At 43.9% G+C, this 20,052-nt stretch overlaps 1 protein-coding gene across 3 annotated transcripts in view; it reads right to left on the reverse strand.

Moving 5' to 3' along the window:
* Window positions 1-13,220, reverse strand: part of vcpip1 (valosin containing protein (p97)/p47 complex interacting protein 1) — a 55,082-nt gene extending 41,862 nt beyond the window's left edge. For all 3 annotated transcript variants that reach the window (XR_010975061.1, XR_010975060.1, XM_068031935.1), the window contains exon 1: window positions 10,427-13,220. Coding sequence is in view for 1 of the 3 variants with exons in the window: in XM_068031935.1 (XP_067888036.1) it covers window positions 10,427-13,034 (2,608 nt within the window). In the remaining 2 variants the exon portion in view is untranslated. The remainder of the gene's footprint in view (window positions 1-10,426) is intronic.
* Window positions 13,221-20,052: the final 6,832 nt, after the last annotated feature.

Here is a 20,052-nt window from a genome sequence, read left to right on the forward strand (position 1 = left end):
TGCCCTCTCTGAACTCACCTTGTCCATGAGACCCACCTCCTGTTCCCACTAAACTGCTGACCACCCAACTTCCCCTCCTTGTTGACAAGTTAGCCGATAATGATAACAGTTCTCTCTCTTCAGGTGTTGTCCCCTTCTCCTTTAAATCTGCCATCACACCTCTCCTGAAAAAAAAAACCTTGACCCCACCGTCCTTGCAAACTACCGTCCCATCTCCAACCTCCCTTTCCTCTCCAAAGTCCTTGAGCATGTTGTCGCCTCCTAAATCTGTCCCCATCTTGCCCAGAACTCCATGTTTAAATCCCTCCAATCAGGTTTCTGCCCCTGCCACAGTACCAAAGCAACTCGATCAAAGTCACATGACATCCTACGTGACTGTGACAAAGGTAAACCTTCCCTCTTTGCCTTTTCGACCAGTTTACAGCCTTTAACATGGTTGACCGCACCATCCTCCTCCAACACCTCTCCACTGGCATTCAGCTGGGTGGGACTTCTCTCACCTGGTTCCATTCTTATCTATCTAATCGTAACCAGAGAATCACTTGCGATGGCTTCGCTTCCTGCTCCCGCACCGTTACCTCTGGTGTCTCCTAAGGATCTATCCTTGTCCCCCTCCTATTTCTCATCTACATGCTGCTCCTTGGCAATATCATCCAAAAGCACAGCGTTAGTTTTCACGTATACGCAAATGACACCCAGATCTACCTCACAATAATCTCTCTCGACTCCTTCGCTGTTGCTAAATTATCAGACTGCTTATCTGACATCAAGCACTGGATGAGCAGAAATTTCCTCCAATTAAATATTGGGAAGACTGAAGCCATTGTTTCCGGTCCCAGCTCTGAATTTTGTTCCCTCATTATCGATTCTATCCCTCTCCCTGGCAACATTCTAAGATTAAGCCAGTCTGTATGCAACCTTTATCACATTTGACCCCGAGACGAGATATCGACTCATATTCACAGTAAGACTGCCTATTTCTACCTATGTAGCATCACCTGACTTTGCTCCTGTCTCAGCTCATCTGCTGTTGTAACCCTCATTCATGTCTTCATTACCTCTAGACTTGACTATTCCAATGCATTCCTGGCTCGTCTCCCACATTCTACCCTCTGTAAACTTGGTCATCCAAAACTCTGCTGCCTACGTCTTAACTCGCACCAAGTCCAGTTCTCCTATTACTCCTGTGCTCGCTGACCTACACTGGATCCCAGTCATGCAACTTCTTGATTTTAATATTTTCATCCTTGTTTACAAATCCCTCCATGGCCTCACCCCTCCGCATCTCTCTAATCTCTTCCAGCTGCATAACCCTCTGAGCTACCTGCACTCTTCTAATTCTGGACTCTTGCACATCCCTGATGTTAATCGTTCCACTATTGGTGGCCGCGCCTTCTGTTGCCTTGGCCCTAAGCTCTGGAATACCCTCCCTAAACTTCACCTCTCTACCTCACTTTCCTCCTTTAAGACACTCCTTAAAACCTACCTCTGACCAAGCTTTTGGTCATATGACCTATTATCTCATCATGTGGCTCAGTATCATATTTTGTTTTAACGCTCCTGTGAAGCTCGTTGGGACGTTTTTATTACGGTAAAGGCGCCATATAAGTTGTCCCTCTAATTATTAATTTTGTGTTAGAACTGCACAGAAAAGGAGGAAGGCACTCTCCCATCCCAATCTAAGGGAGGGGTGTTTTTTCCCTTTTCAGTGACCTTCGCTGCAGACGAAGGCCATCAGACACTTGGGGTGGGCATGCAGCTCGTAAAGCATCAATGGCAAGTCCACCTTCTCCAGTGGTAGTGTCTGAAAAGAACTATGTGGGAGTGCCTCCTCTGCTGCTCCCACTGCTCCTACAGCCACATCACCGGTTATATTCATCACTAAAATCATGGGGTGAAGAGCGACACTCATCCCAATATGACGGTCGAGGCATGTTGTTGGGCCTTCAGCCATTGGAGCCACCTCGAAAATGTATGGGAAGGCTGTGTTCCTTCTGAAGACTGAGCAGATTGTGCACCTGGTCCTCAGGCTTACATTGGGCAGGACCTTCCTGCTGATGGACCCTCTCGAGGCCACCGTGCAGCAATTAGTCATCTCAAATGTCCCACCCTTTATCCCAGGTGAGCTCCTCCTCCCCCACCTTTGCCGACTGGGAGAAATGAGATTGGGAATAATGCCGATCCCACTTGAATTCAGAGAGACTAGCCTGCAGCACCGATGTGTGCAGATGATGCGGAAGGAGGTCTCCATCCAGCACCAGGGCAACACATACCACATCTTTTGGACATCAATGCTATGCCTGTAAGGAGGTGGAGCACATCCAAAAAAACTGCCCGGTCTCCTGGATTGCCAAAACAACCCAGGCAGCCAAGGTTACTCCTACCCCTGCTACCATTCCCGTGTCCAAACACTCGGGTTTTTCCATTGTCGCCCAAAGTCCATGGCCTCCGGGAATAGCAACGGAGAGGGAGTGGCCACGTGGAAAGCAGGCATAGCGCAAAACCAAGCACCTTGAATCCAGCTCCCCCAGATAACACCAGCCAACCTGCGAGTCATCCCGTGCCCATGTATGTCCTCATGGCCATGAGTAATCCAGTGTGCGACTCTGTGACCAAAACTGTGCCTGCTTTGGCAGAGTATTCACATCCCACAGCCAGGCTCTGGTGCAGGAGGGAAAGAGGATGAGGAGCCGGAGGCCTTGACAGACATGGAGGCCTTTCTCCCTCTGCACCGTCCATGCGCTGTCAGCAGGGGTCATCCATTCCTCGGGAGGGTGAGACAGATCCCTCTATCTGGCCTGTATCTCCCAGGGATGGGAGGGAAGCCCTGCCTGCGGGAGAGACGGAGGATCCACCCGGTATAATCAACACTCGTTGCTGGGTTGGACAGCCTGGAGACTGAGGCAGGCGAGGTCAGTGAGGCTGAGCCAGTCCGGCCGCATGCTGACATTCCCCAGGACCTGGTCAAGGATTCAAATAAAAAAGGCCTCACACGCTGGGTCGCTTGGCAGGGGAGGAGAAAGCCCCCTTTCTCCATCTCCGACTTTGGTGCCGAAGGTCCTGTGCTGGGAATGGAGCTTTTCACTTTGTCGCCGTTCAGCCCAGGGCCATGAACTGCAGCTGCCCTCTGGTTCAGAACCCCCCAGAGAAGTCCAGGGAGGACCCCTCCGCTGTCAATCTTGAGGTTGGGATGGTCTCAGAGGTAGGGTCAGCTGGACCGCTCGATGCAGCCTGTGAGGTGGGTGGATCGGCCACCAACGGTGATGACGCGAGGAGGATGGTGGCTTGGAGAAGAGCACTGGGGATGATTTGGAGCCCATCACCAGTGAGGCATTTAACACATAGTACTCGGACTAGGGGACTGAGTGAAGGTTTTGGGCAAAAGAATGCAGGGGGAATATGAGGGAGCACTTTTTTTTTTTTACACGCAGTGGGTGATAATGACCTGGAACTCACTGCCCACACGGGTGGTGGAAGCGGAGACGATCAATGGCTTCAAGAGGAAGTCGGATGGCCACCCGAGAGTAATAGACTTGCAGGGCTACGAGGATTGAGCCGGGGTGTGGGACTGACTGCATTGCTCCTTGGAGAGCCGGCACGGACTCGATGGGCTAATTAGCCTTCTTCTGTGCCATAAGTGTCTCTATGACTGGCCGAGGATTGGCCTGGAGGGCGCCAAGCGGCTCAATGGTCCACTCTGCTTGGCAGAATTGACAGGTGCCCTCGACTAACTTTCAAGGGGCAAGTCCCTGGGGCTGAAAGGGCTGACCGTACTGTTCCACAGGGCGTTCCAGGATGTCATTGAGAAACTTAAAGTGGTGCTCCATCCCGACTGCAATTGGTGTTGAATGGCTCAGAGGTGCAGCACTCCCTTCCGAACTGACACCCATTCGAATGGAATTTCTCATCAGTGCCAGGTTCCGAAACCTTCCTCGGGCGCCCCGGCCCCACAACCTGAGCTGTCTCTCAGAAAACCCCTCTGTGCCATTCCATTCTGCATGGAGGGAATTCCTGTACAGGCTGTTCTTGCACAGGCTCCACTTCCTCAGCCTCGCCAACTGTCCGGATATGCCGTGGCATTCCATCCTGCTGTCAGGAGACGGGGATCCCCGGTGGGACGCTCTCTATGTGGGAGTCCTCGCTTTGTCCACCAGGGATTTGGCTGTTAAGTTGGTTCATGGACTCCCGGGCTGCCTGTAATTTCTGTGAGCTGGAGGAGTCTGTGTTTCATATCTACATAGGACGTGCATGGTTGCAGCCACTCTTTCATTATCTGAGGGCGCTGCTCCTTAACTTCTGGCTGCATTTCAGTCCCATAATCCTAAGCTTTAGCCAGCCGGTGCAGTGGGGAGTTGGCAGATTGGGGGTGGCGGAGAGCTCCTTGTGGAACTGCTCCTGGGCCTGGCCAAGGTGGCCATCAACAAGTCCAGGCAAGGAGCGGTCAAGGGGATCATTTGGCCCGACTGCCTTCCTCTCTTCCACAGCTACATCCCTGCCTGGTGGTCCCTGGACAGGGAGCACACGGTGTCCATCGGTACGCTTCAAGCCTTCCGTGACTGGTGGACACCGAGGGGACTGGAGTGTATCATTACCCCCGAAAATGATTGGTTAAGTTTCCTTTTAGAATTCTTAGTTTTTGTTACAGTGTATTAGTGGTGCCCCTTTCAAATGGGGCATTTAGTTCCTCTTTATTGGCAATGTTCTGATTGGACCAAAAGAGGTATAATTAGACACAAACTAAAACTGTGGTAGTTGGGTTAGGTGGTGTATGCTTGTAAGGTGTAATTGTAATTAAATATAAAAGTAAAGATTGGCTCCAGTTCTATCCTTCACCAACTGGCTTTCTGGAATAGAACCATCATTTATGGAATTCTCTAAAGCATCTTCCTCATATATTTAGTGGCACTGCTCACAAACATGGGGACAGCTTCCATGTGTAGGCTGATGATAACCAGCTCCACATCTCCACCATCTCTCTTGACCCATCCACTGCCTCTGTGTTGTCAATTTGCTTGTCCAACATAGTCTTAAATTTCCTCTGGTTGAACAATGGGAACAGCATAAGAAATAGGAGCAGAAATAGGCTATTTGGCCCTACAAGCACGCTCCACCATTCCATAACATCTTGGTTGATCTTCTACCTCGACTTGACCTTCCCACACTGTCCCCATATCCTTAATTCACTTAGTACCCAAAAATCTATTGATCTCTGTCTTGAATACATTCAATGACTGAGCAGGCACAGCTCTATGGGGTAGAGAATTCCAAACTGTCACAGCCCTTTGAGTAAAGAAATTTCTCATCTCAGTTCTAAATGGTCAACCTCTTATTCTGAGACTGTGACCCCTAATTTTAGACTCGCTAGGCGGGGAAAACAGGCTCCCAGCATCTACTCTGTCAAGCCCTGTAAGAATTTTACATTGTTCAATTGGATCACCTCTCATTTATCTAAACTCTAGGGAATGTCGGCCTCGTCTACTCAATCTCTCCTCATAGAACAATCCTCTCATCCCCAGAATGAGTTGCGTGAACCTTTGTTGCAATCCCTCTAGGACAAGTATATTCTTCCTTAGGTAAGGAGACTGAAACTGTACATAGTACTCTAGGTGTACTCTCACCAAGACCCTATATAATTGTACTAAGACATCTTTACTGTTGTATGCCAATCATTTTCCAATGATTTCCTAATAGTTTGTTGTACCTGCATGTTAACCTTCTGTGATTTATGTACAAGGGCACCCAGGTCCTTCTGAACACCAACACTTCCCAGTCTCTCACATTTTAAAAAAAATTCTGCTTTTCTATTTTTCCTAGCAAATTGGATAACTTCACACTTCTCCACATTGTATTCAATCTGCCATGTTCTTGCCCACTTGCCCAACCTGTCGAAATCCCTCTGCAGCCTCTTTGCGCTCTCCTCACTGCTTACTTTCCCACCTAACTGTATCAGCAAACTTGAATATGGTACACTTGGTCCCCTAAACTAAACCATTAAAATAATTTGCAAATAGCTGAGGACCCAGCACTAATCCTTGTGATGCTCCGCAGTTACAGCCTGACAACTAAAAGCGTCCTGTTTATACCTATTCTCTGTTTTCCATCCATTAACCAATTCTCAATCCATGGCTTTTATATTCCCCCCAATCCTATGAATCCTAATTGTGTGCAATAATCTCTTGTGTGGCACCTTATTAAATGCTTTTTGAAAATCCAAATGCACTATATATTCACTGGTTCCCCCTTGACCATCCTACTAGTTACATTCTTAAAAATCTCAAATTTGTCACACACATTTTTCCTTTCATAAATCCATGTTGACTCTACTTAATCATACTATGCTTTTCTAAGTGCCCTGTCACCATGTTCCTAGCAATTGATCCTAGCATTTTGCCAACTACTGATGTTAGGCTAGATGGCCTATAGTTCCCCATTTTCTCTCTTCTTCCTTTCTTAAATAGTGGGTTTATGTTTGCTATCTTCCAATCGTTAGGAACGGTTCTTGAATCGAAGGAATTCTGGTAGATCAATCTGCAGTTACTTCTTTTAAAACGCTAGGATGCAGGTCATCAGGTCCAGGGGATTTGTTGCCCCTTAGTCCCAATAATTTCTCAGTACTATTTCTTTACTTACACTGATTTATTTAAGTTCCGCATTCTCACGAGACCCTTGGTTTTCCATTATTTCTGTAATTTTTTTTTTTGAGTCTTCTACCGTGAAGACAGATACAAAGTGCTTGGTTAACGTCTCTGCCATTTCCTTATGCCCCATTATAATTTCACTTGTCTCTGCCTCTAATGGGCCCACATTTACTTTTACTAACCTCTTCCTATTTACATACCTATAAAAACATTTACAATTTGTTGTTATGTCTCTTGCTAGTCTACTGTCAGATTCTCTTTATCCTTATCAATTTCTTGGTCCCCCTTAGCTGAATTCTAAAACCCTCCCAATCCTTAGGCTTACAACTCTTGGCATTATAAGCCTCTTCCTTTGATCTTCAACTCCTCGTTAGCCACGGTTGGACCACTTTCTCTGTGCCTTAAAGGAATGTATATTTGTTGCAAATGATATATTAATTCTTTAAATGCTAGCTATTACTTGTCAACTGTCATATCTTTTAATGTAATTTCTCAACATACCTTAGCCAGCTTGCCGCTCATACCTATGTAGTTTGCTTTGTTTAGATTTAAGACCCTAGTTTTGGACTTAAATCACTTTCAAACTCAATATAAAATTCTATCATATTATGGTCACTCTTCCCTAGAGACCTCAGTACTACAAGGTTATTAATTAACCCTTTCTCATTGCAAAATACTAGTTCCAAAATAGTCTGCTCCCTAGTTAGTTCCTCGACATGCTGATGTAGAAAACTATCTTGTATACATTCCATGAATTCGTCCTCCACACCATTACAGCAAATTTGGTTGCCTAATCGATTGCGGTATTCAAAATCATGAGGGGTCTGGACAGAGTAGATAGAGAGAAACTGTTCCTACTTGTGAAAGGATCGAGAACGAGAGGGAACAGATTTAAAGTATTTGGTAAGAGAAACAAAAGTGACCTGAGGAAAAACTTTTTCACACAGCGAGTGGTTAAGGTCTGAAATGCACTGCCTGAGAGTGTAGTGGAGGCAGGTTCAATTGAAGCATTCAAAAGGGAATTAGACTGTTATATGAAAAGGAAGAATGCACAGGGTTACGGGGAGAAGGCAGGGGAATGGAACTGAGTGAATTGCTTTCAGAGAGCTGATGCGGACATGATGGGCCAAATAGCCTCCTTCTGCACTGTACCAATTCTGTGATACAATCTACATGAAGATTAAAGTCCCCCACAATTACGCTATTACCCTTATTATATGCATCTCTAATTTCCTAATTTATACTCTGCCCTACACTACAACTACTGTTAGGGGCCTGTAAACAATTCCCACTGCTGTTTTCTGCCCCTTGCTGTTTCTTAGCTCCACCTAAGCTGATTCTTCATTTTCTGAGCTAAGATCCTTTCTCTCTACTGTCTTTATCCTATACTTTATCAGGGTTATCTCTCCTCCTTTTCCAATTTGCCTATCTCTTCTAAAAGTTAATTATCTCGGAATATTTAGTTCCCATCTTGGTCACTTTTCAACCATGTCTCCATGATGGTTATTATATCAAACCTATTAATTCATCTAATTTGTTGCAAATGCTTTGTGGATTCAAATATAGTGCCTTTAGCTTTGACTTTTTTCTAATTTTCCCTGATGTGATCTTAGTCACTAATGCTCTATTACCAGTTACTCTCACAGTCCTTTCCTGACCCACTCTGCTTATTTTTATTCAAAAAGTTGCTCTGCTCTTGATCCTTGATGTTTCCCTTGCTGCTTTTGAGTTTTCCCTTTTCTGAATCCTCCCACTGCACCCCCCCGCCACCCCCACCATCAGTTTAAAGGCCTGCCTATTGCCCTAGTTGATTCACCAGGACACTGGTTCCAGCCTGGCTTAAGTGAAGCCCATCCCAACGGAACAGCTCCCTCTTTTCTTAGTATTGGTGCCAGTGGCCCACAAAACGAAACCCCTGCCTCCCACATCACTCTTTCAGCCATGCATTTAACCTTCTAATTTGTTCATCCCTACGTCAATAGGCACGTGGCTCAGAGATTATTACCTTTGAGATTCTGCTTGAAATTTGGACCCTAACTCCTCAAACTCTCTCAGCAGATCATTCCAAGTTCGACCTATGTCATTGGTGAACCATGACAACTGGATCCTCCCCCTCCTACTCCAAGTTCTTCTCCAGCATGATTCCAACTCAATGGTTAATTTAGCACAAGCCAGGCAATCTCAGCTGAGGGGTGTAGGATTGCACAATTGGGTTCACCTTTTATGGCCTAAGGAAGGTACAGAGTAATATAACAGACAGCATTTCTACTCCTGACCAGATATCCAGATATCTGCTGAAACCGCACATGTAGAAAAGAATCACGAATTGTCTCAACTATGATAGTCGGTGTGCTTAAATAGCCCAGTAAAACTCACACATAGCTGGTTGGTAAACTACTTGGGAAACTACCATTTCCAGTAGAATGAGATGTAGTCATATTAATAGTCAGAGAAATAAAGGCAAGAAAACTGATGTTGAGAAAAGAAAATACAACTCCAGTATTACAAGGCTAAAAATATTATGTGCCATGCCATTTATTTCAAGTTTCACACAAAATGAACAGCATTGTAGAATGTAGTCACCCAAATATGGGTAAATATTCAAGAATCTAAAGTAATAATGCAATAATTCAGCCACTATAAGCCCAGGCCCTAATAATATGCCTGGATTTAATTACACTGTAATAATAGCCGTTTGGACTTTGAATCATGACCTACACAAAAACTGTAGAAGTTCAAGGCTTCAGCTTACGAATGTAGCATACAAAACTCAGTGTTCGAACAGGCTGATCAAAACTCCACTAATGTTATACAGCTCTATAGTATTTACAGGACAATGTCTGGTGGCAAAAGTCACTAATCAGTTTATTTTAACAGTTAAATGCATGAGAAATCAGAAATCAAATTTTCTCCAAATACTAATTCTAGTTCTACCCCATTGCTTACACAAATTACCCCAAATGCTACCCACTGAGCAGCATAATGTCCAAAAAAGTTTTAAAAGATCTTCAAATGCAACAATCTTCACTTAATCATGACTAGTCTGAAAATTCAGATGATTGGGTGTAAATATCAAACAATGCTCATATTTGTTAATTGATACAGAAATTTAATTTTACTAATCACATTTGAATCTGTGATGTGTACCAGGCAGTGACAGCATAAATTAAGGTCTGGAATATTAAAATTAATATATCTCTTGTCCTGTCAACACCCAACTAGTGTAAATATTTTTCATCAGATTAATTTGCTACAGTACCACAGGCAGGCTATTGTACTGTCCCCATGCTTTTCACATCACTCAGCCCAATTAGATGAAACAACAGCCGGGTGGAGAGACATATAGGCTTCAACACATCATGGTACCGATTACATCAACGGCTCTAGGTTCACTCTTGCTGATGACATTATAACCCACCCCCAAGGCGTACACGTACACACACACACGTACGTACACACACACACACTATAGCAACCTTGCAGCGCAGTCTATTTCAACTCTTAAAATTTATGTGGATTGTAAATACATCAGTACCCGTTTCAAGATATTGGTATTGTGAAGCAAAAGAACCCAATAATGAGTCAAACATGAAATGTTAACCTTCCGTTATCTATCGCTTTTAGGCGTTGATTAAAATAGTATATATTTTCAGCATTTTCTGATTTTACCTGATTTCCACCTTTAGTTTTTTTTTTCCTTTTTAATACCAATTGTAGAATGCTATCACAATGATATGCCTAGTAAAATGAACTGAAATGGACAAAAATAAGATAAAGTAACTTCTCACCCATTAAGGTTGCTAGAAGGCAGAGGGAAGACATTTCAAGATCAATATGCTCTTGCATATCCTTAACAGAAGCTCTACCAGTTGCTTCAGGTTCTTCACTTTTCCAGGAATGAGCTGCAGATGTTGAAGCAGCAGGCACAGGTTCCTTGCTGTCCTTCAGAATCTCCACAGAAACACGATCACCATGTTGCAAGGGCAAAACCTCATTCTCCCATCCCACTTTAGGAGGATGCAGTTCCTTCGGAGGAAAGCCATGCCGTATGCATTGCAAATATGGAGGAAGATTAAATTCTTTAGCTATGCTTTCTTGAAATTCAGAAAATGTTACAGATGCTTGAAGAGTCAGTGTTGCCTGTCTCCCATCACTAGTGGTTACTCTAATCTTTTTTTCCTTGGTAGGTGAAGCAGAATAAGGGGACTTAATGGGAGTGGCTGGGGCAGATGATGATCCATCCTTAACAGCTCCAGGAGAAGATGGTTGGCCTGGTCCCTTCTGATCCTGGCGTAATTTGTCAGTTTTCCGCTTTTGCACAATAGCTGCATGGTCAGTAATATTCTGTTGAATACCTCGTTCAGTTTTACTCATGTTCAGTTCTTCTTTATGCAGAGTCTTTGATTTCTGACCCATTAAAATAATTTTTGTAGGTAAATGTGGCTCTGATACTGGTTCATCTTGCAAGTCACCAACTCTACGACTATGTGCCCCTTCAACAGTGACTGGAGTATATTCATCAGGATTCTTTTTGGCTGTATGATGTAATATGGTGTTAACAACTTTCTGAATCAAGATTTCACTTCCAAATTCACCAGGAAAATGCTTGGTGACGAGCTTCATAGCAACATCATAAACATTGCTGTTTAGAGCCACTTCACTTTCATATTGAAACCAATAAACAGTTTCGCGAACCACCCTTCCATTCCATTCCAAAGTTATTGGGAATGCTTCAGGTAAGTTATCATATTCCTTTCCTTCCCAGTAATGCTTGTAGCCACAGCCACATTTACCTCCAGCAGATCTGGCATTAGTTCGATCGCCATCTAAGTACACAACAGAACCATCCCCTCTAACATGGCGCATGGAAGTACCATGACACCAGTTGCAGGATGTTAAGTGACTCAAATTATAGTCTGGCACCAATACATCATCGTTAGGGTCATATGAGCACACCAGATGGTTAACAGGAAAGCTGTAATTTTTGTCTGGCTTCAGTTGGCCATGGGTGTTTGTAGCTAAGCTGTACAGCTTTCCTCCTGGAGCTAGCCACTCTGTAGGCACATGAAGCTCAGAAAGGGCACCACAAATCAAACATTTCTGCAAACGATTTTCAATTACAGCCTTCTTTGCAGCTTCAGTAACATCCTCAGGCTGTATTCCAATCACCCCTGTCCTTCTGTATATATATTGATGAACATCTGCTACCAGAGAAGGGTGGATGTCATGCTTCTTCAAGAAAATTTCTTCCATCGCAGCAACTAGCCTCTGCAAGTACTTGTCCTGCAAACTTCGGTCACCCCCTAATGTACAGCTGTCATCTTCAAACTGTATGTACTTCCTAATTAGCTCCTGTGGGACACCCCAGGCTTTAGGCAACAGTTTTAAAGGAAGCCTGGGTAAAGGACCCCTTTTTATTCCAACCAAAGGTATATAATGGTTGCGCCCTGAACTGCTCCATGCAATGCAAATAGGCTTATTAAGCTGTCCATCCTTTCCCCAACATTTTTCTTCAGGAACTAATCCTGGGAGAAATGTAGCTGAATAATCACCACAACTTCTCATTCCACTCAGAGAATCTAGCAAAATGATTGGACGATGTAATACATTGGCCAAACCAAATATATGAATATTACGCAGACCTAAAGGTACACCTTCAGGAGGGACAAACAAAGGGTCACACTCATTAATGATATCCTCCCATTCTGCTGCATCAATGAAGTCATGGAATAATGCCTTGTAACGATCCAGGTTTACCTTAAAATGCTGTTTGAGATTTTCACGCAAAGCATGCCAGAAAAGTTCTCTGCCTACCAAAGCCCTGGACACAGCATGAACTAAACAATGGCCATCGCCATCAACATGAACAGGGATTAAACATTCTTGATTACTATTTGCCTTCTTGATCTCCTCAAGAGTATCATGGAGGTACAACAGACTCCCTGAGCGGTCTTTCCCATAGCCCATAGTCCCAATGTGCTCTGGATCAATAAGGAAAGCTCTGTCCCCCAACAAGGCACAATCAAACATTTCCCCTTGGTTCATCGCTCTCAAGAGTTTGGCCTTCCCAGTTTGCTTATCCATGCCATACCGGGTCAGGATGGGAGACAGCAGCTTACAGTGGTAATTGGACAGTCCCATTACTTTCACCATTTCCGTGCCCTTTTTGGGGGCCGTGACTCCCAGCAAAGCATTCCTCAGCAGATTGTGCAGTACCACGTCTGGGTCGGTGACTTCCTCTACATTGAGCAGGTTTCTTTGTTCATGGCGCTGGCCGCATTCGGTGCATTCTATACTGACTCCATAGGCTGGGAAAAACAGCCGAGCCTGGCACTTGGGATCCGGACACGTACCCGAAAGAATACGTTTGTCTTTTTTCTTAGATCCTTGCAACATTGTTTCATTGATTATTCCTGGTTATAGTAAAATCAGTCTATATTTTAGTCGTTAATGCTCACAGTGTCATAGTCAGTCGATAAGAAGAAAGGCTGTTCTTGTCACTAATGTTCTTTACTGGGAGATGAAACACGGAAGTACTCAGTTTCCTCCCCTTTCTCCTTCCCACTCGCAGTTTCCGTTATTAAACGAAACGAAACAAGTCTCCTTTACTGAAGGCAGAAGATACTGGCGATGAGAGAGAGGAGTGCAGATACGCATGCGCTATCAGCCCGATGCATGTCGGTTATCGTAGTTTTTAGTTGAACGCATTGCCATTGGTATTGCGGATTGAATGGGAAACTTTTGAACTACAATTCCCGAACTGCATTGAAGCGACCAGAAGACTGCCCATCGAGTGGTGGACTCGGACTGCTGGACGAGCGAAAGGTGTGCTGGGAGTAGAAGTGATGATTATGTCACGTTTGTTTTTTTTTGCTTTTGATGTAATAATTTTGAAAGTCAGCGACAATAGGGATAGTATGTTTCCTTGACCTTGTGACTTGATTAACCCAATTAAAATGATTTTAAATTATTTTTCCTGGCAACTCCCACTTTACGATGATGCCCTTAGCTTGTGTATATGTACTGTAGCCTTTCAAATGTGTTTTCCCCTTGTGCTGTGAGGACAGGCTTCGGTGCACTTGTCAGTTTAGTTTGGAATGAGCAGTCAGGCCTGCTGCGCGGTTACTAAGGAGATGCCGATGTCATAGTTATGTCATTGTCTTGATTTGATTACGTTTGACGTCTTTGCGTGCGCGCTTGGGAAAGAATCGCCAATGATGTCATCGTTCTCTGTGGCGGTCTGATGACGTCAGGGCAGTTTTATTCTCTATTGCTTCATCTGAGTACTGAAGGTGTCAGAGTGAGGAAGCTCAGTGCCACACTTACAAAAACACATGCCATATTGCCGACTGCCGTATCATATAAAACTGTAATCTGAAGAAAACTAAAGATACCCAATTGGGGTGGACTAACCTAGTTGTGTTGGGGAAACATCTTGAAAAAGCTCTGAAGCTTTTTTATATTTCTAAGTCATTTTCTCATGGCCCATTCAACCATATCTTCTTTTTATTCTTTGGCCTCCTTGTCTCGAGAAACAATGGGTAAGCGCCTGGAGGTGGTCAGTGGTTTGTGAAGCAGCGCCTGGAGTGGCTATAAAGGACAATTCTAGAGTGACAGACTCTTCCACAGGCACTGCAGATAAAATTGGTTGTCAGGGCTGTTACACAGTTGGCTCTCGCCTTGCGCTTCTATCTTTTTTCCTGCCAACTGCTAAGTCTCCGACTCACCACACTTTAGCCCCGCCTTTATGGCTGTCCGCCAGCTCTCAACCATATCATCCTTGACAATAAACATCAACAAAAAAAACATGCGATACTTCTCATAAAAAAGCTCTAAAGACACTGATACTGGTAAGTCTAGATAAAAGCTCTTTTGCTGTTTACCTTCTGTGTCTCATTCGCTCTCGTATCAATCTGTTCTGTAAATATGTCTCTCCTATGGCCATGTCACTCCACTTTGTGTTCATGCCTCCTTCTCTCCTATCTGTCTCACACTTGCTGTGTCACTCACTCTTTTTGATGTCTCACTTCTTACCTACTCATCTTTTCTAACATCCGTTTCCTTTCATTAGTATTTTTATTTCTCCTCCTTCCCATCACTTTCACATCTTTGCCTCCTTTATTTCACTCCCTTTTTCTCTGTCCTCCTTTCCCTTCTTCCCCTTTTACTTTTATCAGATTCATGTATCTCTTCTCTCTCTGCCTCTCCACTTTCCTTTCTCTCTTCTGGAAGAAATTGGCACACTGGGTTATAGAACAACAGTGGGGTGTTTTTTAAAAAATGCAAAGATACAGAATAAATACATCTTATTAGAAAATAAACTACTAATAGCTTTAGAAAGCCATGGATAAATAAACATATTTGAAACCACTTAAAGAAAGCATATGAGGACTGTAATAATATGAAAAAACTAAAGCGGAATATGAGAAAATAGGCAGAGATTAGGAGAACGATAAGAGGAAGTATGAGGGGGAAAATCAAAAGTAACAGTATATTATTTTAGAAATGTATCAATAAAAAGACAATTGTTGAAAGCCAAGTAGGACCCCTAAGAGCAAAGGACTGTCAATTTGTAGACTCAAAACTGACAGAGGTATTTAATAAGTACTCCACATTGGTCTTTATTAAAGATAAGGATACCATCGAGGATGTGAGTCCTGATGTGGTTGAGAAAGAGATGAGTGATATGGTGATGGATCAAGAGAAAATTTTCAGTAAGATAGTTAAGCGAAGGGAAGACAAAGTACTCAGGTCCAACATGATACATCTAGGATTCTATAAGGAAGAAAATTGTAGGGACCCTAAAAATTATATTTCACGGGTCTATTAAATGTGCATGTGGGCCAGAGGACTGGAGAATGGCCAGTGAGGTACCCATTTTCAAAAAAGGATCCCATTAGCTTAATATCTGTGGCAGCAAAAATTTTAGAGTCTTTAATTATGAATGAAATTACCATGTAGCTAAAGAAAAAGTAGAAATAGTGAGCATGGATTTCAAAAAGAGACAATTGTGCTGGGTAGAAGTGTAGTCCCCACATATATACTCTCTGTTTTCCTGTTTTTATTTCAGATTTCCAGCATCCGCAGTATTTTGCATTTATATATACTCTCTGGTTGTGACCCAGGTTCCGGTGCATCTGTCAATGCAACACGTAAAACCTCTACAATTTCTGCGCTCAAGGAATCTCCTCTTATACTTTCTTTACACAACAAAGCCTATGGAGACCGATTTAAACCAATCATTACCTTGTTTCCTTTGAATGGCCCAATTATAAAAGCAGTCACTGAACCATCAGCCTTAACTAGGTCAAACTCTCAAGATCTTGGGCTTCCCGCGCTCAGACTCTTATCAGCTCAAAAACATTTCAATGCTAATCTTGAAAAACATGGTGGCCTTGGCACCTAGGTGACTTGTCTAGGATTCAAGGCACCATTGTTATCTCTACCCTCTATCTGGGTCTCGGGAATTCTGCTAAGGTGTTTATTTTTAGTTCTCACGCAGCAGGCTGCCTGTTTGCGAACTCTGCTAGATTTCTGCTCAAGTTTACCTTTTTAAGATTTGGTCAATGAAGACCCAAACCACAATTCCCCAACAAGTCACAGTTCAGCCGCTTTTATCCAGAGTGTATCACAAGCAGGAATAAAATAGTTCAGTGTAAGATTAAGTGTAACAATGAAATTAAAGAAGTGTACAATCAGTTATAGTATTTTGTCAAGAAAACCCCATATGCCAAATGAGAAATATTAATTTCATCGGGTGCAAATTTACATTAGACTTTTAATGGAAAAACTCCTATAGTAACTTTTTTAAAAACTAGCAGCCAAGATGGCCACTGCAATTTGCATCTGAAACACCTTTTCATATTCAATAGAGTCACCTGGAGCCAGAGGTTTGAGCAGCATGGACCCAGTACAATGGCTTGCTCTAAGTGATTGAAGTACCTAAAATGGCTTCATTAGCACGACAGTCAAGGCAATCCTAGCATATTGACTTTAAAAGAGCAAACCCCCCTCCAAATGTAAATTGGCATCCTAGGGCATGTGGAGCCAGTTCCTAAACTTGACTTTCATTAGAAGGTTCCAGAAAACCTGCAGCAGCCATGTGACCATCTGTCCATCTCAGGGGGGAAGCTGGTTTTGTTTCCTTTGGACAAGAAGAGAAGCAATAACTGAAACTGCAGCAGCAGAGAAAGCTGTGGGCTTCCCTTTCTCTCTCTATCTCTCTCTGCAGAAAACATCAAGTTTGAAAACCATCTGCGACTGTGGACCCTCCAACCCTACAGACTGCTACAGCCACAGACCAGGGGAAGAGAGCCAAACACAATTCTGCCTTCAAGAAAACCCTGAGCAAAGCAGGCCAACCGCAAAGCGCACTTTGACCAGCGAGGACTTCAAGAAAAGAGCTTCAGTTGGAAGACTACTGGATCATCCACTTCACAGACTGTGCATTTAAGTTCCATTTATTCTGGACTTCATTCCAACCAACAAATCTATTCTTCCCTCTGTAATCTATTTGTGTGTGTGTGATTCTTGTGTGAATGTGTAGCATTTTATTTTAGAATTTTAAAATGGGGGTTAGAGTGTTAAGTATAATAAACTTACCTCTTTCTTGTTTAAACTCAAGAGAGCCTGTCCGATTGGTTCTTTCACGATCTTCTTCTTCGGCATCCTTGTCTCGAGAGACAATGGGTAAGCACCTGGAGGTGGTCAGTGGTTTGTGAAGCAGCGCCTGGAGTGGCTATAAAGGCCAATTCTAGAGTGACAGACTCTTCCACAGGCACTGCAGATAAAATTGGTTGATGGGGCTGTTACACAGTTGGCTCTCCCCTTGCGCTTCTGTCTTTTTTCCTGCCAACAGCTAAGTCTCTTTGACTCGCCACTCTTTAGCCTCGCCTTTATGGCTGTCCACCAGCTCTGGCGATCACTGGCAACTGACTCCCACAACTTGTGATCAATGTCACAGGACTTCAAGTCGCGTTTGCAGACGTCTTTAAAGTGGAGACATGGACGGCCGGTGGATCTGATACCAGTGACGAGCTCGCTGTACAATGTGTCCTTGGGGATCCTGCCATCTTCTATATGGCTCACATTTCCAAGCCATCTCAAGTACCGCTGGCTGAGTAGGGTGTATATGCTGGGGATATTGGCCGCCTCAAGGACTTCTGCGTTGGAGATATGGTCCTGCCACCTGATGCCAAGGATTCTCCGGAGGCAGTGAAGATGGAATGAATAGAGACGTCGCTCTTGGCTGACATACGTTGTCCAGGCCTCGCTGCCGTAGAGCAAGGTACTGAGGACACAGGCTTGATACACTCGGACTTTTGTGTTCCGTGTCAGTGTGCCATTTTCCCACACTCTCTTGGCCAGTCTGGACATAGCAGCGGACGCCTTTCCCATGCGTTTGTTGGTTTCTGCATCGAGAGGCAGGTTACTGGTGATAGTTGAGCCTTGGTAGGTGAACTCTTGAACCACTTCCAGAGCGTGGTCACTGATATTGATGGATGGAGCATCTCTGACGTCCTGTCCCATGATGTTGTTTTCTTGAGGCTGATGGTTAGGCCAAATTTGTTGCAGGCAGCCGCAATCCTTTCGATGAGTCTCTGCAGACACTCTTCTGTGTGGGATGTTAATGCAGCATCATCAGCAAAAAGGAGTTCCCTGATGAGGACCTTCCATACTTTGGTCTTCGCTCTTAGACGGGCAAAGTTGAACAACCTGCCATCTGATCTTGTGTGGAGGAAAATTCCTTCTTCTGAAGACTTGAATGCATGTGAGAGCAGCAGTGAGAAGAAGACCCCAAACAGTGTAGGTGCGAGAACACAGCCCTGTTTCATGCCACTCAGGATAGGAAAGGGGTCTGATGAGGCACCGCTATGCTGAATTGTGCCTTTCATATTGTCATGGAATGAGGTGATGATACTTAGTAGCTTTGGTGGACATCCGATCTTTGCTAGTAGTCTGAAGAGACCACGGCTGCTGACAAGGTCAAAGGCTTTGGTGATCTATGAAAGCAACGTAGAGGGGCATCTGTTGTTCGCGGCATTTCTCCCATAGCTGGTGAAGGGAGAACAGCATGTCAATGGTGGATCTCTCGGCTTAAAAGCCACACTGTGCCTCAGAGTAGACATGCTCAGCCAGCTTCTGGAGTCTGTTTAAAGTGACTCGAGCGAAGACTTTCCCCACTATGCTGAGCAGAGAGATTCCACGGTAGTTGTTGCAGTCACCGTGGTCACCCTTGTTCTTATAGAGGGTGATGATATTGGCATCGTGCATGTCCTGTGGTAGTGCTCCCTCATCCCAGCACAGGCAAAGCAGTTCATGGAGTGCTGAGAGTATAGCAAGCTTGGCACTCTTGATTATTTCAGGGGTAATGCCGTCCTTTCCAGGGCTTTTCCACTGGCTAGAGAATCAATGGCATCACTGAGTTCTGATTTTGTTGGCTGTTCGTCCAGCTCATTCATGACTGGCAGACACAGTAAAGGTAAAACATTCATGGAGGTGGTAAGCATAACCACTGTTTTAAAGGAATAACCCCTGTTGTGGTCAAACAAGAGGAAGGGCAAGAGGGGGAGCCTGAGACACCCTCCTCACCTGGCATTAACAATTTATGTTAGTTCTAGTTAATTAACAAGAAAACCTGAAGTAGGGATTCCTCAGGATTCTTACAAAGGGTAGAAGTGGGAAAGGAAAAGGTTGAAAGACAGAATAGAATGACCAAATGTAATGAGCTCCCAAGATAAGTTCAGACTGTTAGTCCATGGAATTACTTTACAGATACCTTCTTTGGAGACCTGTTTGAGAGCTGTCACAGAAATAGCTGTGGATTGTGTAAATGGCGTCTTCAATATCTCAGGAGGATTTTTGCTAGCAAGGTAATAACATTGCAACGCATTGAATGACCAGTATCCTAGCTGACCCTGGATTGAAAGGAATAAGTAATCAGCTGGACCAATAACAAATACATAACATGATAGTACCCAGTGGAAGTTGTCACAATTTCAATTCTGTCAGGAGGACAACATTTCTTAATTTAAATGAGAGGGAAAGATCATTTTATGCACAAATTTAAGATGCCTTTTCAATTTCATCTGGTCAGAATGCTAAACTAAATAAGGATCCTTGTTAATCCAGTTCTTGAATCTCACTCACCCTTTGTACTGAAACCAGGGCCTGAAGAATAGTTGCCTGCAAAAAATCTTTAACTCATATGCACATATGCTCAAAAATGGGATGCAGCCATTTGTTAAAGACTAAATTAACATGCATAAAGGCAAAAAAGGAGAACAATTTATATTTCGATGCTCAAAACTATACATGAATTGAGAAATGAGTAGGTGTTCCCCTAATGAATCATAAGTAATGGTTCATGGAAAACTGATATTGCTACTTCATAACTTGTATGGATCCTGGTTCC

The sequence above is a fragment of the Heterodontus francisci genome, chromosome 5, assembly GCF_036365525.1.
Source record: "Heterodontus francisci isolate sHetFra1 chromosome 5, sHetFra1.hap1, whole genome shotgun sequence".
Classification (NCBI taxonomy): Eukaryota; Metazoa; Chordata; class Chondrichthyes; order Heterodontiformes; family Heterodontidae; genus Heterodontus; species Heterodontus francisci.